The 25,826-nt window shown below is 43.5% G+C and overlaps 1 protein-coding gene and 1 long non-coding RNA gene across 2 annotated transcripts in view; one reads left to right on the top strand and one right to left on the bottom strand.

Annotated features, from left to right (window-relative positions):
* The window catches only part of samd4b (sterile alpha motif domain containing 4B), a gene marked incomplete at its 3' end in the record, with an annotated part of 94,552 nt that overhangs the window by 48,532 nt on the left and 20,194 nt on the right, over positions 1 to 25,826 (bottom strand). Inside the window, exon 3 of the mRNA XM_078205756.1 lies at positions 4,391 to 4,906. Coding sequence (XP_078061882.1) covers positions 4,391 to 4,906 — 516 coding nt within the window. The remainder of the gene's footprint in view (positions 1 to 4,390; positions 4,907 to 25,826) is intronic.
* LOC144487673 (uncharacterized) lies at positions 14,380 to 16,916 on the top strand. The gene is made up of 2 exons (XR_013496442.1): positions 14,380 to 14,689; positions 15,456 to 16,916. It is a non-coding gene; the product is annotated as an uncharacterized LOC144487673 (long non-coding RNA).

Genomic DNA, 25,826 nt, shown 5'->3' on the forward strand with positions numbered 1-25,826 from the left:
GTAAACCTCTATGATCCTATTGTACACAATCAGTTACTCTGGCACTAAAATACGTGCTTAGCTCAGTGCAAGGTGCCACATCTATAAAGTTGGTGAGGGTATGAAATAATTTTCCACATTCAGAGATCAACAGGACATGAGATCACTCTGACCCATGCCCATATTCTCACATGGTTATCAATGTCAGAGTGCATGAATAGCAAAGGACAGTGCCTGCAGACCTCAGCAGAGATTTCGGGTCGACCTCAACAATTTCAAATGGGTGTACCATTATCTTAGCGTAAAATTCAAAGTTGGCACTCCTGTGCAGTGCTGGGGGAGGGCTGCGCTGTTGGCTGCAGCACTCATCTTTTCGGGTGAAGATGTTAAATCGAGGGGGGCAGGTGTGAAAGATCCCGTCCCACGAACTTGGTGATGAGCAGGTGAGTTATCCCCAGTGTCCTGGCCAATATTTTCTCAACGAAAGCATCACCAAACCAAATGATCTGCTCATTATCGCATTGCTGTTTGTGGGATCTTGCTGTGTGCAAATTGGCTGCCGCATTTCCCACATTACAACACGGACAACACTTTAAATATAAAGCTGCTTCATTGGCTGTAAAATCGCTTCAAGATATCTGGTGGTCTTGAAAAGTGCTACACAAATGCAATTCTTTCTCAAGTGATTTGTTAACTTTTTTCATTTAAAGTGGTGTGTTCAGAAAAACTGGCGTTCCTCAACTCGGGCCAGGTTATGCCTCCACAGATATCAACATGCCTCTGGTAGTTCCCCAAGTAGCTCTTACTTATGCATCAACTTAGGCAGGGTACTGAACTGCAGAATGATAGACAGCCTGAAATTATAAATCTTTGTCCTCACCCATGGGTGGCACAGTGGTTAGCACTGCTGTGTCAGAGGGCCAGGGACACAGGTTCGATTCCAGCCTTGGGTCACTGTCTGTGTGGTAGAGTTCGCACGTTCTCCCAGTGTTTGCGTGGGTTTCCTCCAGGTGCTTTGGTTTCCTCCCACAGTCCGAAAGATATGCACGTTAGGTGCATTGGCCATGCTAAATTGCCCATTAGTGTCCAAAGATGTGCAGGTTAGGTGGATTGGCCATGCTAAATTGCCCTTTGGTGTCCCAAGATGTGTAGGTTAGAGGGATTAGTAGGATAAATGCGTGGGGTTACTGGATAGGTCCAGGTGTGGGCCTCGTGAGGATGCTCTTTTGGAGAATCGGTGCAGACTCGATGAGCCAAATGGCCTCCTTCTGTACTGTAGGGATTCTATGATTCTAATTAGTCAGTACATTCTCACCCAACGTCTATACATGCAAACTTTCCAGTAGGAGTCACTGGACATAATTCAGAAAGGAAACTTTTGCCCGACTTTCCCCGTACCCAGCCAAAGGTGCTAGCATCCAACTCCAGCCAATCCATTACCACCATCTAACTTTACAGAGGCAGGAACCTAACAGAGAAGCATCCTGGTTGCTTTCACACCGGTGAGTGTATTCACCAACTTAATAACTAGGAAAACTACTGAACAGTGAGATCTTACACTTGTTGTAAAGTGAATTTTGGACTAGTACCTTTGGAGAGAGTACCCAAATAAAGCTTTTAACCAACAACTCTACTTCTAAGGGTTAAGCTGTTGTCAGGTAGTGTTGTACATAGAAAGCACATCAACTCACAGCAAACTGCCACGTGCAAATTACTGTCAGATTTGAGAATGGACCTTGTAGTTCTTCCTTCACTTTAATAGAGTTGCACGCTAAAGTGTGTTACAGAACTAGGCAAAGATCACACAATGCAAACCACATCAACTGAATACAAACAACTACATAACTGAACTTAAATCTGATAAAAGGTCGTTTTAGTTACTTCCATCGAAAAACTTGTATCTCAGCAGAAGCAGAACCATCACAGTGCATGGTGGCACAGTGGTTAGCACTGCTGCCTCACAGCTCCAGAGACCCGGGTTCGATCCCCAGCTTGGGTCAGTGTGTGTGGAGTTTGCACATTCTCCCCATGTCTGCGAGAGTTTGCTCCGGGTGCTCCGGTTTCCTCCCACACTCCAAAGATGTGTGTGTTAGGTTGATTGGCCATGCTAAATTGCCCCTTAGTGTCCCGGGATGTGTAGGTTAGAGAGGTTAGCAGGGTAGATGTGCGGGGTTGTGGGGATAGGGCCTGGGGTGGGATTGTTGTCGGTGCAGACTCGATGGACCGAATGGGCTCCATCTGCACTGTAGGGTTTCTATGATTCCATGATTAAAAGCAGAAACTCTTGAAATTTTAATTATGATTCAGTGCAAATATCAATAAGAAAAACTTTGATATAAGCAGAGGTCAGCATTAGCAGGTAGCGCAGGCATTGACACTACTAGTCAACCATAATAATCATGCCCAACTAATAATTAACTGGATGTGAGGTGCGCTGGGACACCCAGAGGACATCAAAGGTGACAAAATCCAAGTTTTTTCTGCTCGTTTGATTGATAGCTCGAGAAAAGATTCTTTGGTTTGGTAGAAATTTGGGCCATGTTCCATTGGATCAGGGACGATTAAGGGGTGCTGTGTCTATAACAATGTACAATACAACAAAAGGGTGGATAATGGAAGAATCTTGGCAGTAATGTTGTATTTACACAGAACCTTTAGCACAGCAAGTATCTCAGAGCTTCACAGCAAGCGTCAGCAGAACTGTACACTGAAAAGGAGATTGAGACAGGTGACAAAAAGCCTGGTCTAAAAGGTAAGTTTTAAGGAGCAGGGAGAGAGAGTAGTAGAAAGGCGCAGAGATTTAGGGAAGGAATTCCAGAGTTCCCGATTCAGGCAGCTGAAGCGGTAAAATTAGGGATACACAAGGGACCAGAACTGCAGATGTAGAGATTTAAGTGTTGAAGGATGTGATACAACTAGGGAGGGGCAGGGATATTGGGAGACTTCATAGAAACCTGACAGTGCAGATAGAGCCCATTCGGTCCATCGAGTCTGCACCGACAACAATCCCGTCTAGACCCAATCCCCGTAACCCCACATATTTACCCCGCTAATCCCTCTACACATCTCAGGACACTAAGGGTCAATTGAGCATGGCCAATGTGCCTAACCCACACATCTTTGGAGTATGGGAAGAAACCTGAGCACCTGGAGGAAACCCATGCAGGCACGGGAAGAACATGCAAACTCCACATAGACAGTGACCCGAGCCGGCAATCGAACACAGGTCCCTGGAGCTGAGGGGCAGCAGTGCTAACCACTGTGCCACCCCAAAACCAACTTGAAAACTAATGATGAAAATTTTAATAGTCAAGGTATAAAATGTTTAGCCACAAGCGCTTCTGGGTAGACTTTAACATTGTCTGAAATAAACTGCAAAAAAGGAAGGCAGTATAATCAGAGTCGATAACTGAAGAGCTAGCACCAGGGTATGTGCTATAGGTTGGATGGCCTTCAGGTACACTGCAATTTCTACGGTTTACGAACCACTGATGCAGCTCGGGGTTTAAACTTTGTTTGCTCATCATTTTGCATGTAAAGGCAACTCTGGAATAGTGGCAATTAAAATAAATTCAGAAGTTTTAGTGATCCCAAAATATCCAAGAACTTCTGCTGGATAAAAGCAAATTACTGCGGATGCTGGAATCTGAAACCAAAAGGGAAAATGCTGGAAAATCTCAGCAGGTCTGGCAAGCATCTGTGGGGAGAGAAAAGAGCTGACGTTTCGAGTCCAGCTGACCCTTTGTTAAAGCTCAATGACAAGCTCTTTCAGCTTTGACAAAGGGTCATCTGGACTCGAAACGTCGGCTCTTTTCTCTCCCCACAGATGCTGCCAGACCTGCTGAGATTTTCCAGCGTTTTCTCTTTGGCTTCTGCTGGAAGGTTGTCAAGCACAGTGAGGAGATCAGATCAGGTAAGCTCATAATGTCTTCCATGATCAAGCTGCCTACTATCACTGGTGGTCTATATTTATGCACTAAGAATATTAAGAAGCTAGTCCTAAACCTTCCGGTAGGCGTGGATTAAAATGAATGCTGCCTTTACCCAGTGGGGCAGGGAATAAGAGCAGAGAGTTTCCGCATCAACACATTTAATGCCAAAAAGCTTCCGAATTGTCCAATGGAGACCGTAGCTGTAGAACAGAATAGATGAATATGGATGATATTGGAATAGTGTAGGTTAGATGGGCTTTAGATTGGTTTCACTGGTCAGCGCAACATCGAGGGCCGAAGGGCCTGTACTGCGCTGTAATGTTCTATGAATGCAAAGTCCACTTTTGTTGACGGGGCCATTCTGGTAAACAAATGTGTCTTTAACCACCACCTGCAATGATGTCAGAAACATTCAGCACATGGCTTCAAGTGGGAGCCACCATTTATGTTCAAACTTGACAATCAAACATCTACCTTACCTGTACTTGTGTTGCTTCCAATGTTGTTCATAGCAGATGGCACCGATGCAGATGTATGCAGAGGCAAATGCCCATTCTCACAGGTCATTGGCTTGTCCTGCCAGACAGGGACAGTGACGCACATGCTGCTATCCGCCCGATTTTGCCATTCATTTAGTTTGTCTTCGACATTCTGCCTTTGATTTTGGTTGTACACTCCTGTGTAAATAGAGTCTGCCGGCCCCACATTTTGTGAACTGTAGTTGCTCGACATGCGCTCCTCCAAGTGGGTTAGCCATAAGGCCAGCGAACTGCGGTCATCCAGTGAGGTGGCAGGATGGATTAGTGCATAGGACAACAGCTGTCTACTCTCCTCAATGAACAGATTGCTATCGATGGAATAGGTCAGCACCTTCTGCAGCAGTTTCATGTACTCGGACTTGGCCTCTACGTTCCCGGGCTGAAGTAAAGGAAGATGGGAAAGCAACTGCAGAACAACCTTTTCCTTGGGGTCCTGATGCCATTGACTGATGAAAGCTGCAAAACGAACAAAGTACAAGTCAAACCTCTGGAAAGGAAGCTTTGCCTTGCCCCTCGGTTTATCACCACCATTCATCCACCGCCATATATTACATGCACCATTAGCACATGTAAGCAGTCATTTATCTGGCAAATACAAATTCAAGTTTCTACAGGGGAATAAAGGGAAACTTTGGACCAATAACTTGTCAAACAAAAACATATAAACATCCAGCTTTTTATTTCAGGTGAGGTGGGAAATGTAATGCAACCAAGTTTAGAAAATCTCGTAACTATCACTGAACATTAGATGGCACAGGCTGGAATGGACTCAAAAACACAGCTGGGCTTTAGTATTCAACAAGGTTTCTAAATGTTAAAGAGAGCTCAATATGCATTCACCGTTCATTATTAACCCTTCTGCGCACTGAATGTCTTGTGGGACTTATCGGATTGTTCATTGTCAAAGGTGATTTTGACAGGAGAGATGTTACAGCACAGGAGCCAGCTATGTGACTAGTTAAGCCCATGCTTATTCCCTGCAAGAGCTATTTGGCAAGTCCAATTCTCTTGCCCTTTTACCTTTGGTCCTGCAAAATTACTTTTCTTCAAGTGTTTATTCAATACCCTTTTGAAGATAGTGTTTGAATCTGCCTCCATCACCTTTTTATGCAACGCATTCCAGATTCCAACCACTCACAGCTAAAAAAAATATTTTCATGTCACCTTTGGTTCTTTTTCCATTCACCTTAAGTCGGTGTCCTCTTGTTCATCAACCCTTCTGCTAATGGAAAGAGTTTGTCTGCTCTGTCAAGATTCCTAATGATTGTGAGCACCGCTACCAAGTTTCCCCTCAAGCCTCTCTGCTCCAAGGAAATCATTCCCAGCTTCTCCAGTCTATCAAGGCAACTGAAGTCCCCCAACCCTGGATCCATTCTTGCAAATCTTTTGCTGCACCATCTTCAATACCGTCACGTCCTTCCTAAATTCAAGTGCCCAGAATTGGACGTGATACTCCAGTGTTTTATAAAGGTTCACCATAACATTCTTGCTTTTGCATTCTTTCCCTTAATTTGCAAAGCCCAGGATCTCAATAGCCTTATTAACCACTTTCTTAACCTGCCCTGTCAACTTCAATTATGTGTGTGCATTTATTCCCAGGTTTCTCTGCTGCTGTGGCCATTTCAGAATTGCATCCTTTATTTTATTGTTCTTCCGACCAAAGCGCATCACTTCATGCTTCTCTGTATTAAATTTCATCTGCCACTTTGTCACCCATTCCACCTCCTTGTCTATGCCCTTCTGAAGTCTATCACTACCCTCCTCACAGTTCATAACATTCAAAGTTTGGCGCAATAAGAAATTCTGAAATTGTGTCCTGCTCACACAGGTCTTGGCCATTAACATACATCAAGAAAAGCAGTGGTCCTTGGACTGGCCCCAAGGAAACTCCACTCCAAAAGCTTCATCCAGTTTGAAAAACCATCATTCACCACTACTGTTTCGTGTCACTCAATCAACTTTATATTCAAGCTGCCACTTTCCATTTTATTCCATGGGGGTTTGGCTTCCGACAAGCCTGTTATGTGACAGTTTATCAAACATCTTTTGCTAGTTCATGTACACTATATCAACCCTCAAACTCATCAAGAAATTGAAGTTAGTTTAACATAATTTGCCTTTAACAAATCTATGCTGGCTTTCTTGGCTTAATCTACATTCATCCAAGTAAGAGTTAGTTTTGTCCTGAATTGATTGGTCTTTTTTGAACAATTTTCCAGTCCTGTGACACATCTCATTCAGTTCTGGGTGCCACATCAACATTTAAACACCCAAGGTTACCAATATCTCATCATCATATTTTAGACCTTCCAGTGTCTCAAGTGCCTCCACTTCCTCTCTGCATCTGTACCAAGGAAGAAAAGATGAGTATAAAAAAAGTACAGTTTTTTTGAGTTTTTTTATACTCACTTATGGGATGTGGGTATCATTGGCTGAGCCAGTATTTATTGCCCATCCCTAATTGCCCCGTACTTCAGAAGGCATTGGCAAGTCAATCACATTGCTGTGGATCTGGCGTCACAGATTTCCTTCCCTAAAGGACATCAGTGAACCAGATGGATTTTTACAACTAACGACAACGGTCATCATTAGACTTCTAATTCCAGAAATTTACGGAATTCAAATTTCACCATCTGCGGTGGTGGGATTTGAACCCGGATCCCCAGATCATGCTCTGGGTCTCTGGATTACTAGCCCAGTGACAATACCACTGCTCCTCTCGGCCATGCCCTCTGCCTCCATGCATAAATCCCCCTAGTTCCAGTTGGCCTCACTACTCCTTTCACCATCCTTTTACTATTTTTATACCACAAATGAAGCAGTATCATTAGACCAGTTCATATTGGTGTCAAAATACTGCAAGGAAATTGCACTTAAACCAATACAGTTCAGTGTTATTGTATTTGTTGAGTCAATGCACAGTTCATCCTCTCCATCTTCTGCCACTACTCCCGTAACAGCTCTGCAACCATTAGTATCTTAATTTACAACACGGTAATGTGGAATAATGGTGCAAAGCATATACTATAGGGACCTGGGAAGGGAAACCATTTTTATAGCTCCTTCAAAGGCCTGACAAAAATGATAGGTCGAATGGCCTCCTCAGCTGTATGAAATCATTGGATTACAAATTTAGAGAGCTCCACTTTCTTTTTCCTCCAGTTATGGAGGTTTTTGGCCTTTCTGTATCTCCCCCATTCAGCAGTTTCCCCATTTTGAGCCACACTCAACAGGCAGTCCTCACCTCTTCCTTCCCAGGGTATTTCCAGCTGTGTTGGACTGTCTTCCCTCCACAGATACCTTACTTTGTCAGAACCAAGCAGCCACCTGCTCAGTAAATTAATGCTCCGTAATTCTTACACTTGCTTGTCTGGGTTAAGAGGAAAATGGGACAGCAGACCTCGCATTAGAATGGAAAAAAGAGAAAACGAGATCGCTACAAACTGGAGAGGAAAGCAGAGAATAAATATGGTCGTTGTTTTAATTACCTTCTGCAACGTAGCATCTCAGTTTCATGTCAAAATAATGCAAGTTGGTGCACTCCAGTGCTGACTACTCAAATATTATAGATGTTAGCAAATAGAAAATTAAAATTGGGTTTGGAACAACTGCAAAGGATATCATGGTGCAGTGGAATTCAAACATGTTGTACCAAGGAATGAATAATATGCTGGCACTGTACTCCACATGAAGTGAATCTTTTAGTCTCAATGAGATTTTCATAAGGAGGCTAGCGCATTCCCTCCAGAAGCCGACTTGTTAAATAAAAGCACAGAACTGGTCAGTGAGACCACTTCTTGGTGCACAGGTGGAAGTCTGAAGTTTTTTAAAAATTCATTTATGGGACATGGGCGTCGCTGGCTGGCCAGCATTTACTGCCCATTCCTAGTTGCCCAAGGGCAGTTGAGAGTCAACCACATTGCTGTGGCTCTGGAGTCACATGTCGACCAGACCGGGTAAGGATGGCAGATTTCCTTCCCTAAAAGACATCAGTGAACCAGATGGGTTTTTCCGACAATCGACAATGGTTTCATGGTCATCAGTAGATTCTTAATTCCAGATTTCTTTTTATTGAATTCAAATTCCACCACTTGCCATGGCGGGATTCGAACCCAAGTCCCCAGAACATTAGCTGAACTTCTGGATTAATAGTCTAGCGATAATACCACTAGGCCATCACCTCAAGAGTAGAACTCTAGCTGGTTCTCTCTTGGCCAGATAAGATGTGAACTGCAGGGGAGGGGGGGATGAAACACAAACAAGCTTGAAACATGAAGCTAGCACCTGAAGCAAGCCTTTATTTGAGAACAAATAAATAAAACAGTGATACTTATATGGGCTAAACCTGGAGACCTGCAGCACATACGCAACGAAATTAGTATCTTTACTGCAACTTGATCCATTAACCATGACATCCCCCCCATGTGATCACTCTCATATCATCCCAATTCTTATGTCATGCCCGCCCCCCCCCACTTCCACAACTATCAGGCTGCCCCCTTTCCCCATTGCCTCTCCTCCTCCCCTCTCATGCCACCTCTCTCACCTTGCCTCCCCTGCAAGCCTTTCCTTCATTTGAAGAATTTGGAGAGGTTGCAGAAAAGATTTACCCAGGATGTTGCCTGGTATAGAGGACATTAGCTATGAGGAGAGGTTGGAGAAACTGCAGTTTCTCACTGGAACGACGGAGGTTGAGGGGCGACCTGATAAAAGTCTACAAGATTATGAGGGGCATGGACAGAGTGGATAGTTAGAAGCTTTTTCCTAGGGTGGAAGAGTCAATTACTCGGGGGCATAGGTTTAAGGCGTGAGGGGCAAGGTTTAAAGGAGATGTGCGAGGCAAGCTTTTTTTAAAACACAGAGGGTGGTGGGTACCTGGAAACTCGCTGCCGGGGGAGGTAGTGGAAGTAGGTGTGATAGTGAGTTTTAAGGGGCATCTGGACAAATACATGAATAGGATGGGAATAGAGGGATATGGTCCCCGGAAGGGAAGGGGGTTTAGTTCAGTTGGGCAGCATGGTCGGTGCAGGCTTGGAGGGCCGAAGGGCCTGTGCCTGTGCTGTAATTTTCTTTGTTCTTTGGAATGGCACCTTCCAGCAACTAACATTTTTGAAACTGTGTCTCAGCAAAGATCAGTATTTTTCAGAAGGGATTAAAAACAAAGCGGATGGGACAGAAAGAAACAACTTTGTTGTGAATGCATAGGCAGTTGCATAGCCTTTCCATTTAATAGCACTTTTTTCCCACCCGAAACACTATGTTGCAATTGCTCTGCACATGGGCCAAACTTTAAAAAGCAGAACGGCTGTATCAATCATTCAAGCTTAACTACAGTCCTGATCTGCAACTCCATTCAGATATTCTGCACCGTAAGGTTTCAATTTGAAATTCTCATTAAAAAAAAAGGAAATGATAGAAGACTAAAGATTGTTCTGGGTAAGTTTCAAAGGAAATTCTGTATCCAAATATCAAACCTAATCTCACCAACAACCCTCCCAATCACATCAGCCTGGTCAAGGTCAGAACATTCACATCCCTGCACATATTGACTGAATTGTTTCAAACCCTTAACAACTTAATTGCAGAGCAGTTCAACAGTTTAAATCAAAACAAGGTGATAAAAAGTAACAGCGTCACAAGGCAGAATGCATTTACTTGCTGTTGGAGGAAATTAAAACCGATTCAGTCAATAATCGGGATTGTTTTAATGGAGAAATGTCCCACCTAGAGCTAACTCGGAGGGGAAAAGCACACCCAATGCAAGCTAGACAGAGCAGTCGCAAATCCAATCCCCTGGGGCACGACACAACAAAAATAGTACAACACTTGACCGACCCACCCCACTCCCCCCCCGCCCCCTAGGCACACACATCAACAACAGGCACTCGTGCAAGTCAGAGGTATTTACAGACATAACCCCAGAAAGTGAGTGCAACCCAAGGGTGGGACAATAGGAGCAAAAAGAAAAGTAACAGTTGTGAAAATAACCTGGCTAATATCGATGCATTCTCCAAATTTGCCAGGCTGTACCACTTCACTCCATCTGACGAAGGAGCAGCGCTCCGAAAGCTAATGGTATTTGCTACCAAATAAACCTGTTGGACTTTAACCTGGTGTTGTTAAAATTCTTACCCCACTTCACTCCGCCAGTCAAGCTGCCTGCCTATATTGTCTGCTTAGTTTTATAAATGAGCAATGGATGAGGAACTGAGCACACCCTCCACACACATGGGACCAATTCAAACATAAAAATGTCCATGATTCTGGAAAGCATGCACAGTTGTCAAGCAAAAATAAAGAGTTTTTTTCCCTCAATTTTTTCTTAAACATTAGACATGAAAAATGGTTTAAAACATTTAAACTTTGACAAAAACTGATGTGTCCACTCTGAACTTAGTATAATCCTGTAAGAACATAAGAAACAAGAGTAGACCATTTGGCCCTACAGTCTCCACCACCAAATTAGATCGTGGCTCATCTTCCCCAAGAAGACATGACAAGAACATAAGACAGTAAGAGTTTCAACAACACCAGGTCAAAGTCCAACAGGTTTATTTGGCAGCAAATGCCATTAGCTTTCGGAGCGCTCACTGCTCCTTCGTCAGGTGATGGGAGTTCTGTTCACAAACAGGGCATCTAAAGACACAAACTCAAGTTACAAAATAATGTTAAAACTCTTAGTGTTTACCCCAGTCCAACGCCGGCATCTCTACATCAAGAACATAAGACACAGGTGCAGTAGGTCAGACCCTGCTCTGCCACTCTGTACGATTGAACTTCTACAACTCTATCCCATTTCCCTCACATTCCTTAGTACCCACCCATCCCAAAAACCAACTGATCTCAGTCTTGAACACACTGATCACATAAGAACATAACTAGGAGCAGGCGTAGGCCATCTGGCCCCTTGAGCCTGCTCTGCCATTCAATAAGATCATGGCTGATCTTTTCGTGGACTCAGCTCCCACTCACCATAACCCTTAGTTCCTTCACTGTTCAAAAATCCATCTATCCTTGCCTTAAAAACATTCAATGAGGTAGCCTCAACTGCTTCACTGGGCAGGGAATTCCACAGATTCACAATCCTTTGTGTGAAGAAGTTCCTCCTCAACTCAGTCCTAAATCTGCTCCCCCTTATTTTGAGGCTATGCCCCCTAGTTCTAGCTTCACCCGCCAGTGGAAACAACTTCCCTGCTTCTATCTTATCTATTCCCTTCATAATCTTATATGTTTCTATAAGATCACCCCTCATTCTTCTGAATTCCAATGAGTAAAGCCCCAGTCTACTCAGTCTCTTCTCATAAGCCAACCCTCTCAACTCCGAAATCAACCTAGTGAATCTCCTCTGCACCCCCTCCAGTGCCAGTATATCCTTTCTCAAGTGAGACCAAAACTGTACACAGTACTCCAGGTGTGGCCTTACCAGCACCTTATACAGCTGAAACATAACCTCCCTGTTTTTAAACTCCATCCCTCTAGCAATGGAGGACAAAATTCCATTTGCCTTCTTAATTACCTGCTGCACCTGCAAACCAACTCCTTGTGATTCTTGCACAAGGACACCCAGGTCCCTCTGCACAGCAGCATGCTGCAATTTTTTACATTTAAATAATAGTCCATTTTGCTGTTATTCCTACCAAAACGGATGACCTCACATTTACCAACATTGTACTCCATCTGCCAGACCCTCACCCACTCACTCAGACTATCTATATCCCTTTGCAGACTTTCAGCATCCACTGCACACTTTGCTCTGCCATTCATCTTAGTGTCATCTGTGAATTTTGACACACTATACTTGGCCCCCAACTCCAAATCATCTATGTAAATCGTATACAATCAGTATACACTGATCCCTGAGGCACACCACTAGTCACTGATTGCCAACCAGAAAAATACCCATTTACCCCCACTCTTTGCTTTCTGTTAGTTATCTCAAATAGCCTTTGGAATTCATAAACGTATGAAGAACTTTTTCCTCCTCTCGCTCCCAATTCCAGACTCCGCAGCGAGTTAAAATAGCATCTAACATTTACCTTGCAAGAAGTGTGTGTTTCAAATGCAATCCCCTCATTCTTCTGAACTCCTATTCAATCTCTTTGTAGATCAGCCTGGAATCAATCTAATGAATCCCTCTCCACGGAAAATATATCCTTCCTTAGGAAGGAGACCAAAATTATATAGTGGGTAAATTGCACTCCAAGCGTCATCTCAAAGCCCTATAAAATTGCAAGATATCCTTACACTTGTAGTCCACCTCCCCCTTGCAATAAAAGTTAAACGTTTTGCCTTCCTAACTGCCAACATTTATAAGTCTCAGCTGTTTCAAAAACCATTCTGCTTTCCAATCTACCTACCAGAGTAGTTCATCTCACATTCGGCAAATTATAAGCTATCTGCCACCTTCACTGGTCTATATCCCCTTCCAGACAGTTTTGCATCCAGAGTACATGCTTTCCCAACCTTTGATGTATTGTCAGCAAACTATACTTTACACTCAGTTCCTTTATCTAAATCATTGATATAAATTGTAAGTATCAGAGGCCCAGTTATTGATCCCTGTGGCAACCCACACCCTCCCATCCTAAAAAGAACACACTTACCCAAATCTATTTTCTGTCTATTAACTAATGTTCAATCCAAGCCGATATGTTACTCCCCAATTCCATTAGTTCTAATCTTATTTGATTTATCATTGTCACATGTATTAACATAGTGAAAAGTATTGTTTCTTGCGTGCAATACAGGCAAAGCATACCGTTCATAGAGAAGGAAAGGAGACAGTGCAGAATGTAGTGTTACAGTCATAGCTAGGGTATAGAGAAAGATCAATTTAATGCGAGGTAGGTCCATTCAAAAGTCTGACAGCAGCAGGGAAGAAGCTGTTCTTGAGTCGTTTGGTACATGACCTCAGACTTTTGTATCTTTTTCCGACGGAAGAAGGTGGAAGAGAGAATGTCCGGGGTGCGTGGGGTCCTTATGTAATCTTATGTAACAACCTCTGATATGGACCTCATCAATTGCCTTCTCAAAATCCAAACATGGTTTCCTTCATCTATGCTGCGAGTTACAGCTTAAAAAAAAGTACAGTAAGAAGTCTCACAACACCAGGTTAAAGTCCAACAGGTTTATTTGGAATCACGAGCTTTCAGAGCATTGCCCCTTCATCAGGCGGGTCATCAGGACTCACCTAATGAAGGAGCAGCACTCTGAAAGCTCATGATTCCAAATAAACCTGTTGGACTTTAACCCGGTGTTGAGACTTCTTACTGTGCCCACCCCAGTCCAACGCCGGCATCTCCACATCAAATAAAGTACACCATTTCCATCATAAAACCATATCGATTTCAGCGAATCATACCCATTACTCAAATTACCAGGTGCGCTAATGTTCCCTACCTTTAGATATACTGAGCACTCAGGCCTGTCCCTTCCAAACTTCCCTTGCAGCTCAATATATCGAGCATAAACCAAAAAAAATAAAGTAACAATGCCTTAGGCAAAGTGGAGAGAATTTGAAATGCAGATTGAAACAGCATGAGAGAAAAAAAAAGGATAATACATAGTGTAAAGGAAACCAGAAAACCAACACTGTTATAACAGCAATTCACCAAATGCAATTAACAAGAAAAGGATTACACAATACAGTAGACACCTGTAAAATTATATAAAATTCTGTCATGTGCCAAGGTCGAAGGTAAAAATAGCTGAACTCCGACATGGTACAGTCACATGCAACTGTATTTTACTCGATAGCCAAATTTTAAACATCGAAATAGCACGGTGCAAAGCACAGCCTTAAATTTCATTTGAAATGCTATGATGCAATACATTTAGGTCTCTGGGCTGGGGCTAAAAATACTCTCAAATATACATTTTAGTGGTAGCCACCACAAGCCACAAAATCACAAATCAAGTTAATAAGTGTCACACACGAGAAGTGGCAGAAACGCTGACATGTTTAGTTTTAAAGTGGTGCACACTTTTCGCAGTTCGCAAGAAGAGGCCTTTCACAGGCAGACTTCAAAGCTGCTCCTCAACCAACAGTTGGAATGCAAGCCGATGACACCCACGTTTACTGGGTCTGGAGTTTAATTCTCCCTGTGGGCAGATACATGATCTGCACTGGTTGCTCAAGTACTGACAACACGAGAAATTGGTTTGGAGGGGAGGATGAATAGGGCCGTATGAATCAGACTATGGAACTGCAGCTGAAAGTTTGAGCATCGTACTTACCAGGTCAGATTCAGCGAATTCTTCCAATTAGCTACCCGCTTTTAAAGAATACATCTTCTCAGCTTTGTCAGCGGAAACCATAACAACCCCCCCCCCCCCCCCCCACCACCAGCAAATCAGTGATAGCACTACACCTCATTGGTGGACAATGGCGGGCAGCACGGTGGCACAGTGGTTAGCACTGCTGCCTCACAGCGCCAGGAACCCGGGTTCAATTCCCGTCTTGGGTCAGTGTGTGTGTGTGGAGTTTGCATGTTCTCCCCATATCTGCGTGGGTTTCCTCCGGGTGCTCCAGTTTCCTCCCACAGTCCAAAGATGTGCGGGTTAGGTTGATTGGCCATGATAAATTGACCCTTAGTGTCAGGGGGATGAGCAGGATAAATAAGTGGGGTTATGGGGATACGACCCGAGTGGGATTGTGGTTGGTGCAGACTCGATGGGCCAAAATGGCCTCCTTCTTCACTGTCGGGATCCTATGATTCTAATATTTGCTTCTATTCTCTGGAGAATTATACTTATTGAATCTATTAAAATATTTTTAGTTTAACAATGCTTTTCCTGTACATATTTAGATATTTGTATTGGTGTTTTGCCATGTGTGTTTAAAAAAAAATACTTTGGAGATTATCCATTTCTCCTTAACACTGACTTAAAAATCTTGGATGGAATTGTACAATGAGCTCTCTTGAAATTAGTGACAAGCATTACATTGTCAGTAGCCTTTGCTTGAAGATTATTGTGTCTAATTGTATTGTGATCGCTTTCCCAGGTATTCCCCACAGAGGTCCAGCACAGCACTGGATTTTTTGCTCAAGCACAGACAGATGCACGATTAGAAGTGTGTCCAGTTGTTGGTCTAAAATGCAAACGCAAAAGAGAAGGAAGTCCATGTTTCGAGTGGCCTTTAGTGACAAATTTCAGAGCCAGATACCAGTGACATCAATAATATCCACACAGTTCTGAATGATGGAGACAGAGATACTATACAAATTGTAATATCTTCAGAATTAGACGCCTATGAAAAATCATGAAGCAGCTGCAAAACTTTCCGTTGAGAAAACAGACATCTGCGGGCAGGGGAGGTGAGGGAAGAACCAACCACCTTGGAGGGAAAGATGTGTAGAATGACAAAGAAGAAGAATCAAAGTTGAATATGAAATAAACACCTAAACAATCCCTAAATTGTTCTAATTAATGGACACAGTAAGAAGTCTCACAACACCAGGTTAAAGTCCAACAGGTTTATTTGGAATTGCGAGCTTTCAGAGTGCTGCTCCTTCATCAGGCGAGTGGATGAAGGAGCAGCACTCCGTAAGCTCTCTGTTCCAAATAAACCTGCTAGACTTTAATCTGGTGTTGAGAGACTTCTTACTGTGCCCACCCCAGCAACTCCACAACCTAATTCATGGAGGCTGTACCCAATCAGGAATTGGTATCTCAAGATGAAAAACCAAATTAGTTCTTGCGACAGAATAGCATCATTCTGGTTCACCAACTATGACTGGTCACAGGAAGAACAAACCCACAGCAGTATAGGTCAAACCGTGAGTTATACAAAAGGGAGACTAGCAATCCACTTAGGGCATGGGAATTTTGAGGACATGTGGCCATTTACCATGCCAAACTGACTACAAATTCCTCCAGCTTACTTTTGATCAGGTTGCTGAGATATATGGGCTGGGAGATCTAGCTTTATATGAAGAATCATAAAATACTTAGCTTACTGCGGTCAAATAAAAAATTAGATTCTAGAATCACAGTTACATTCTTGGTATAATATCCTAACCCCTGCCGGAAAATCAGGTGAAGGTATCAGGGATGGCAGGAAAGAGGGATGGTGGGAAAGAGGTCCTGAATAGTTTTGTTTTCCCACTCTCAGGGACACTGATCTGTAACATTGTCGTATTGGTACTAAAACTAACTTGATATCAGTTTGCAAGTCAAACTTGAGATGATCTTGATCTGCAGAACAGTGGTCAAGATGGAACCGGAATGAGACGACTTCTTGCAAGCTGTGCCCAGCATACCTTCTAACTCTATCTTTTACTCTTGTTCTATGCTTCATTAAGTTGATCTTTCTCTACACCCTAGCTGTGACTGTAACACTACATTCTGCACTCTCTCCTTTCCTTCTCTATGAACGGTATGCTTTGTCTGTATAGCGCGCAAGAAACAATCCTTTTCACTGTATACTAATGCATGTGACAATAATAAATCAAATCAAATCAGAGATGTTACATGTTCCTTTTACTAACAACCATTCAGGAACTGGCGACGACATCAGTAAACAAATTTAAATTTTCAAGAGTTAAGGTGCATAGCTTTTAAAAAAAGAATTTGGATAAGAGCACACCTGGGGAGGTGAAACAAAGCAGGTATATAAAGCCAATGTACAGATTAACGAGAATCTAACTGAGTAATGTAGCAGGCCTGACAGGCTGAATACCGAAACCTTGATTATACGCCCATGTCTCCAAAAATATTACTGACAGGAAGTCACAGTTCAGATTCTTAAATGTCTACATGCCAATTTCCCCGAGTGTTTATCATTAGCACCCACAAAGACATTTCATAATTTGTAAATAAGGTGTAGACTTACATTTAGTTGAGGGCGGTTATCATTCTATAGACCCATTATATTTCACTAAAAGAAGAAACGAGTATAAAAGTTGGTAAAAACATTGGTTAGGCCACATTTGGAATGCTGCGTCCAATTCTGGTCACCGCATGACCAGAAGGACATGGAGGCTTTGGAGAGAGTACAGAAAAGGTTTACCAGGATGTTGCCTGGTATTAGCTATGAGGAGAGATTGGGTAAACTGGGATTGTTCTCCCTGGAAAGACGGAGGCTGAGGGGCGACTTGATAGAAGTTCATAGAATGAGAGGTTATGGATAGGGTGGACAGTTGGAAGCCTTTTCCCAGGGTAGAAAAGGCAATTACAAGGGGGCAAAAGTTCAAGATGGGGTTTTTTTGGGGGGGGGGGGGGGGGGGGAAGGAGGAGGAGGAGGAGGAGAGAGAGAGAGAGACAGAAGAGGCGGCTCAGTGGAGATGTGCGGGGGGAAGTTTTTTTTTACAGAGGGTGGTGGGGGCCTGGAATGTGCTGCCAAGTGAGGTGGTTGAGGCAGTTACATTAGCCACATTTAAGACTCATCTTGATAGGCACATGAACAAATGGGGAATAGAGGGATACAAGCGGTTGGTTAGATAGGTAAACATGATTGGCGTAGGCTTGGAGGGCTGAAGGGCCTGTTCCTGTGCCGTGCTTTGATCTTGGAACCCTCTTTCACCATCAGCTGATCAATTAGCACTGCGAAATGAGCATTCTTTCCATCACAAGACTCAGCAGTATGGAAACCTCGGCCACGTCTGTGGATTTTCTGAAATATTATTTGCACACTCTAAGAGTATGCTCAAACTATCTGAATGAACATTTTATTATTTAATCAACACCACCAGAAGATTAACTGATCATTTATCTCATTACTGTTCATGGGCACTTGTTGTGCAGCTACAACTGACCACGTTAAAACAACAACTGAAATTCAAAAGTATTCTGCTGGCAAGTGAAGTTCGTTGGTCCGTTTGGAGGTCATGAAACGCGGTGCGAGACACACACACACACCTCTCTGTCAATAGTTTAGTGAAAAGAGAATTACTCCTCAGTCACTTCCAGGTATTTCAAATTTGCCCCATGGATTTATAAACATTAACCCACTCTCACCAGAAAGATAAATCATCATAAACATGAAGATATGGAATTTCAGGTAAGGAATTGACAGAAACTTTTACGCTGCTGCAAAGATTTTAATTTGCCATGATGCTCATTGATCAAATGTGAAACTATGTAAAACACTGACACATCTAGTAGTACGGTTAGCTTATAGATTGCGTAATTTGAGCTACATAATACTATGAAGTCCCAGTGGTTACAAGTCCATCACATTGCAATGCTGGCAGAAATTTGAGATGACGAATTAAAGAATATCGCAAAAAATATATTGGCTGAAGCAATTCTCCCCATGGCTTATTGGCACCAATATGCTAAATAGGCCAAGTTACAACATGCAGGGTTCAAACAGCAAGCAACTAAATTCATTCATTGGGGATTTCCATTTCTGGATGCCGGTTCAGAGTAATCATTTTGTAATCCCGTACCAGTTACTATTGCGCACTTATCGAAAGAAAGCGAAGGCTGAGAATATCTTCAAGGGTCCAGCACATCCAGCCTTGCTCTAACACTGGAGGATATTTAAACTCTACACATACATCATTAAGCATTCCAAAAAGATGTGTTAAATATTAAGGCGGCAACACAATTCCAGATTCACCAAGAATTCCTCGTTAGGGTTAAGCTCTTGAATCAGTTCTGAAAATGTGTATAGATCTGACTTCCTTTATTTCACATCAGTGTGACAGCGCAAGTGTACATTGTCAATACACACAACAGCACCACGCTGGAAGATGATCATCTGCCAGACTGCCTGATATAAAGATAGCAACGGTTTTTTTGGCAGACTGAACAAAAATGTACCTGGTCACATACAAGTTATTTTTACACTAATCGCACTTTTCAGCCCTAGTGGTGCGTCGACTTTATCTTTGGATAAAGGACAGTTCTTCCAATAGTCCATCATCGAGTGCAGTACGACGTGTGGCACAGAACCAGGAAAGGTCCAAGATTCCATTTTTGGGCTCTACCAGATTGCAGGGAGGGTGGGGAAGCTACACTGGGCCTCAAGTGCTTCCACTGCAAATGTGCGTGAATTAATCAGCTTTGATCTTTCAAAAGGAGAAAAAAACATATTTCTATAGCATCTTTCAGGGTCTAAGGATACTCAAAGAACTTGACAATCAAAGAAGTGCATCACTGTTGTGACATAGTAAACTCGGAGCCATTTTTCACGCAGCAAGCTCCCACAGACATTAACATAGAACATAGAAAAGCTACAGCACAAACAGGCCCTTCGGCCCACAAGTTGCGCTGAACATGTCCCTACCTACTAGGCTTACCTAAAACCCTCTATCTTACTAACTTCCATGAAATTGTCCAAAAGTCTCTTAAAAGACCCTATCGAATCCGCCTCCACCACCTTCCGAGTGAAAAACTTACCCCTGACATCTCCTCTGTACCTACTCCCCAGCACCCTAAACCTGTGACCTCTTGTGGCAACCATTTCAGCCCTGGGTAAAAGCCTCTGACAATCCACTCTATCAATACCTCTCAACATCTTATACACCTCTATCAGGTCACCTCTCATCCTTCGCTTCCCCAAGGAGAACTCTATCAATACCTCTCAACCTATCCTCATAAGGCATGCCACCTAATCCAGGCAACATCCTTGTAAATCTCCTCTGCACCCTTTCTATGGCTTCCACATCCTTTCTGTAATGAGGCGACCAGAACTGGGCACAGTACTCCAGGTGGGGTCTGACCAGGGTCCTATACAGCTGCAGCATTATCTCCCGATTTCTAAACTCAATTCTGCTATTGATGAAAGAGGAGATAATCTGTTTCAATTATGTTGGTCTCGGGATAGACAAGAGCTCACCACAAACTCACCCGATCTTCTTCAAATAACGTTGATGGATCCCTCACATCCACCTCAGAAGGCAGGCTGGGTCTCATCTAATGTCTCATCCAAAGATGGTACCTCTGGCAGTGCTGCACTCCCTCACTAATGCACTGGAGTGTTAGACTGCTCAAGTGGGCAGCATTGTGGTTGGTCAGCACTGCTGCCACACTGCTCCAGGTTCCCAATTTCAATTCCAGCCTTGGGTGACTATCTGTGTGGGGTTTGCACGTTCTCCCAGTGTCTGTGTGGTTTTCCTCCTGCAGTCCAAAGATTGGCCATGGTAAAACGTATGGGGGAATAGGGCAGAGGTACTGTGCTCCTTCGGAGAGTTGGTACAGACTCGATGGACTGGATGGTCTCTTTCTGCACTGTCGGGATGCTAAGATTCTGGAGTGCATTTTGAACCTGTAATCTTATGACTCAGAGGCAAGAATGCTTCTCACTCAGCCACAGCTGACAGCATTCATTAAACTTGATTACCCTGCACTTTCTAGTTTTCTCTCATCTCCAGAGTAATTCTGATGTGTTTCTGGGATATACACAAATAATGGCATTTTAAATCAACTTATGAGGAAAGGTGGGAGGAGGCGCGAGTGGAGTAGTGTGTACTGTTTAAAGTTTATTTATTAGCGCTACAAGTAGGCCCACATCAACACTGCAAAAAAACCAAATTCAAAGGCAGGAGTTCAAGTGACAAAACTTGAATGTTTACACAACGCTGGAAAGCAATGAAAGCACAAAGAATTATGGCTTATTTTTCTCCACTCCAAGCATGTCACCTGAACACAACTTAATACATCTATCAGAATGGCAATAGATAAAGAATTAACAACGATGATACTTTTCTCAATACATGATTGAAAAACAATGGCAAAGGACAACTTATCAGAATTGGAACCCAACTGCTTTTCTCTGTGAAATCACAAACAAGATGCCCATGGGTTTAGTGAGCCAACAGGGAACGCTGCAACAGCAGAACTACGCAGTTGTTGAGTGTCACTGCAATGCCAAGGGCCTTGTATGCTTTAAGACAAAAACAGAAAATGCTGGAAAAGCACAGCAGCTCTGACAGCAACTGTGGAGAGAAAATAGAGCCAAAGTTTCAAGACAGGATGACTCTTCGTCAGAGCTGCTCTGACGAAGGGTCACCCTGACTAGAAACGTTGGCTCTATTCTCTCTCCACAGATGCTGTCAGATCTGCTGAGATTTTCCAGCTTCTATGTTTTTGTTTCAGATTCCAGCATCCGCAGTATTTTGCTTTTGTTCAAGTTAAAGTTTATTTATTAGTCACAAGTAAGGCTTTTATTAACACTGCAACGAAGTTACTCCGAAATTCCCCTAGTCGCCACAGTCCAGCGCTTGTTCGGGTCAATGCACCCTAACCAGCACGTCTTTCAGAATGTGGGAGGGAACCAGAGCACCCGGAGGAAACCCACGCAGACACGGGGACAATGTGCAGACTCCACACAGACAGTGACCCAAGCCGGGAATCGAACCCGGGTCCCTGGCGCTGTGAAGCAGCAGTGCTAACCACTGTGCTGCCCCAGCACGGGGCGAGAAGCATTCTTGCTTCTGAGTCAGAAGATTACAGGTTCAGAAATGCACTCGTGTCTTATGGCTGTTTTAAGAATTGCGAAGGGGAGTGAAGAATAAGAGGGAGAGAAATGGAAACCCATAATGAATCGCACACTAGTCGGCTTGGCTTCTTAACATTTTGCAATTTAATCTGAACAGAACATCCCATCACTTCCATGTTAATCTCCTCCTTTGCTTTGCCTTTTATTCTATTCCCAAAGGGCAGGGGCAAACAAAACATAAAAGTTGTGAAAGCTATGTATAGGATTCAGTCGAGTTCCTATATAGCTAGGGTATGGAATAAAGGCCTAATATTTCATTCTGGCAGTGGGGGGTAAGCTACTATTAAATCACCTATCAGTGGTCGTCAGTACTGAACAAACACCAGCATGCTTACTATATTGAAAGCACGAGTTCAAATTACAAACTTTGAAGTTTAGACAGCACTCGAAAGCAAGTATTGTGGTTCAATTCTCTCTCAAATCCAGAAATGTCATCTGGACATAATTATCACATCTATCAGAATGACAACAGAAAAGGAATTAAAAATGTAGATATTTTTCAAAAAGCAAGACCGAAGACCAATTATGCAGGAATCTGTGACTGAGCAGTCAGAATGGGCGGTCAACTGTTGTTTTCAATGGATCCACTAAACCCACTCTCACCCCAATCGCAGCTGGAGAAATAACCTTTGATGCACATTTAATGCCTGGGAGGAAACGAGGGCTGGAAAGAGAGCATGATTTCAGCAGGTAGCAGGTGTTAACAGCAGTTTACATTAAGAGGCCTGCAGAATGATGATATTCAGGCACACGCCAAGAAGCAGTCTTATTCTGCACAAACCCAAAATTTGCAATGGCCATAAAAAGGCAAGGGCTGGAAATGCCCAATAGTCACACCACCTAAAACAGCAAAGCTAACATTTAAAGCTTATTTAGTAGTCACAAGTAGGCTTACATTAACATCGCAATGAAGTTACTGTGAAATTCCCCTAGTCGCCACACTCTGGCGCCTGTTTGGGTCAATGCACCCTAACCAGCACGTCTTTCAGAATGTGGGAGGAAATTGGAGGAACCCCCACACAGACACAGGGAGAACGCGCAAACTCCACACAAGCAGTGACCCAAGAACCCAGGGAATCGAAGCCAGGTCCCAGGCGCTTTGAGGCAGCAGTGCTAATCACTGTGCCACCGTGCTGCCCACATTTTGTATAGCATATAACTCAGCACATCTCACAATGAAGTTTAGTTTATTTATTAGTGTCACAAGTAGGTTTACATTAACATTGCAATGAAGTTACTGTGAAAGTTCACGAGTCACCACACTCGGGCGCCTGTTCGGGTACACTGAGGGAGAATTTAGCACGGCCAATGCACCCTAAACCCAGCACGTCTTTCAGACTGTGGGAGGAAACCGGAGCACCCAGAGGAAACCCACGCAGACACGGGGAGAACGTGCAGACTCCACACAGACAGTGACCCTAGCTGGGGATCGAACCCAAGTCCCTGGCGCTGTGAGGCAGCAGTGCTAACCACCACCGTGCTGCCTCTATGCTACATAATCAAGCAGTAAATTAAACACTGCACAAACAGCAAATGAGTTCAACAACCTGTTTTTTTTCTGATGGTGCATGCATTGACTGAGAAAACACCAGGCCTCTCTTCAAATGAGGGCATGGGATCTTCTAATTACACCCCAAAAAATTCCACAGGACCTCTGTTTATATCAGCTCACTTGAAGAGATGACATCTTGGAAAATACAACACCCCCTCAGTATTGTACTGAAGAGTCAGCTTAGATTAAGTGCTGAAATGGAGAGGCAGGGCAGGGAAGGAGAGCATGAACTCAAAACCTTTTGATATAGCGCTACCAACACAACCCAAAAGCAAACACCTCTCTCTTTTCAGATGTGATTGAAATGCACTGAAAGTCAACAGGTTACTACGGTGCCCAGTAAATGGCAAGGTGGCACAGTGGTTAGCACTGCCGCATCACAACATCAGGGACCCAAGTACAATCCCGGCCTTGAGTGACTCTGTGGAGTATGCATGTTCTTAGAATCCCTACAGTGCCGAAGGAGGCCATTCTGCCCATCGGAACTGCACTGACCACAATCCCACCCAGGCCCTATCCCCATAACCTCATGCATTTACCCTAGCTCGTACCCCCCGGACACTAAGGGGCAATTTAGCATGGCCAATCAACCTACCCCACACATCTTCGGATTGTGGGAGGGAACCGGAGCACCCAGAGGAAACCCACGGGGAGACCATGCAAACTCCACACAGTGACCCAAGCCGGGAATCGATCCAGGTCCCTGGCTCCGTGAGGCAGCACTGCTAACCACTGTGCCACGTTCTCCCTGTATTTGTGTGGGTTTCCTCCGGGTGCTCCAGTTTCCTCCCACCCTCCAAAGATGTGCAAGTTGGGTGGATTAGCCATGCTATATTGCTTCTTAGTGTCCCAAGATGTATGGGTAGGGGGATTAGAGGGTGGGGAGCTCTGTTGGAGATTCGGTGCAGACTCGATGGGCAAAATGGTCTCCTTCTGCACCAAAGGGATTCTATGATTCTATGACTGACGAAATCTCAAAGCAGCTCTCAGTTACGAATTCCTTCTGGCAATTGGAATACTGAATGAAAATACTTATAACCCCTACTCCATATAATTCCCCTGTTCTATATACTGTGATATTTCTTTAAGGACTGGGAAGTGATCTGCTGAATTCTAGAATGGTGTAATGTTTAAATTGTGCCGCTTTTTTGGGGGGGATGGCAGGGGAGGAGAAACTAACCCCAAAATGATCATTTTGAGTAACAGACTGGCAAAACATTTGCAGTTAAATTGACATTGACAACGAATTCCGTCATCTCACCCACACCATCCCATTCTTGCCAGCCTATCCTTCCCATGGCACCCCTCTCATGAATCTACACGGAGCAAAACACATTTGTGTGTTCAGAGGGAATGCAGAGGTCAGACTGGTTGAATACAGTGCTGGGAAGAGATATCTTTGGGACATTTAGTACAAAAAAAATCCATGACAGTAAAGAAATTATTGCTGAGTGTTCAAGCAGGTGAAAGCTGAAAAGCAGATCTGAAAATCATTTGCATATACTAGACCAACAGGAATAATCTAAGTTTCAGTTACTGTCCAGGAAGCTGACAGCAACCTCTTTCTTAGTACAGCAAAGCAACGTTTCATTTTTAATTTAAACTTCCAGTGCACTCTTCACATCAATGTCAGAAAGGTCATTAAAATTATTTATAACCAAAGCCAACATTGCATGTTAAGTATTCGAGGTTGTTGAATACGTATAGCTGTGACACATCGGAGACTGCAGGCTCAAATTAGTGTCACTAAGTGTTCAGTACTGAGCGTAAACTTCAAGTTTCTTCCCATACACAGAGCCAAGCAACAAAGAAAATAATAATAATAACTGAACATTCAGATTTCTGGGACACAGAAGCAAAACATTGCAAACGCTGGTAATTTATGAGAGCAGGAAATGCTGGATCTATTCAGGGTCAGGCAGTATCCATGGAGAGAGAAACGGATTTAACGTTTCATGACAATGACCTTTTATCAGAATTGGAAAAAGAGAACAAAGAACAGTATAGCACAGGAACAGGCCCTTTGGCCCACCAAGCCTGCGCCGACACATGATGCCTTTCTAAACTAAACTCTTGACGCTACATGATCCATATCCCTCTATCCCCTGCCTATTCATGTATCTATCTGCCAAGATGCCTCTTAAACATTGCTATTGTATCTGCTTCTGCCACCTCCTCTGGCAGCGCATTTCAGACACTCACCTCCCTCAGTGTAAAAAAACCTGCCTCTCATCTCCTTTAAATTCCCCCCCCCCCCCCCTTACCTTAAACCTATGTCCCTGAATAATTGACATTTCTACCCTGGGAAAAAGACTCGACGATCCATTCTATCTCAATTTTGTAAACCATCAGGTCGCCCCTCAGCCTCCAATGTT

Source organism: Mustelus asterias, unplaced genomic scaffold, assembly GCF_964213995.1.
Source record: "Mustelus asterias unplaced genomic scaffold, sMusAst1.hap1.1 HAP1_SCAFFOLD_966, whole genome shotgun sequence".
Taxonomy (NCBI): Eukaryota; Metazoa; Chordata; class Chondrichthyes; order Carcharhiniformes; family Triakidae; genus Mustelus; species Mustelus asterias.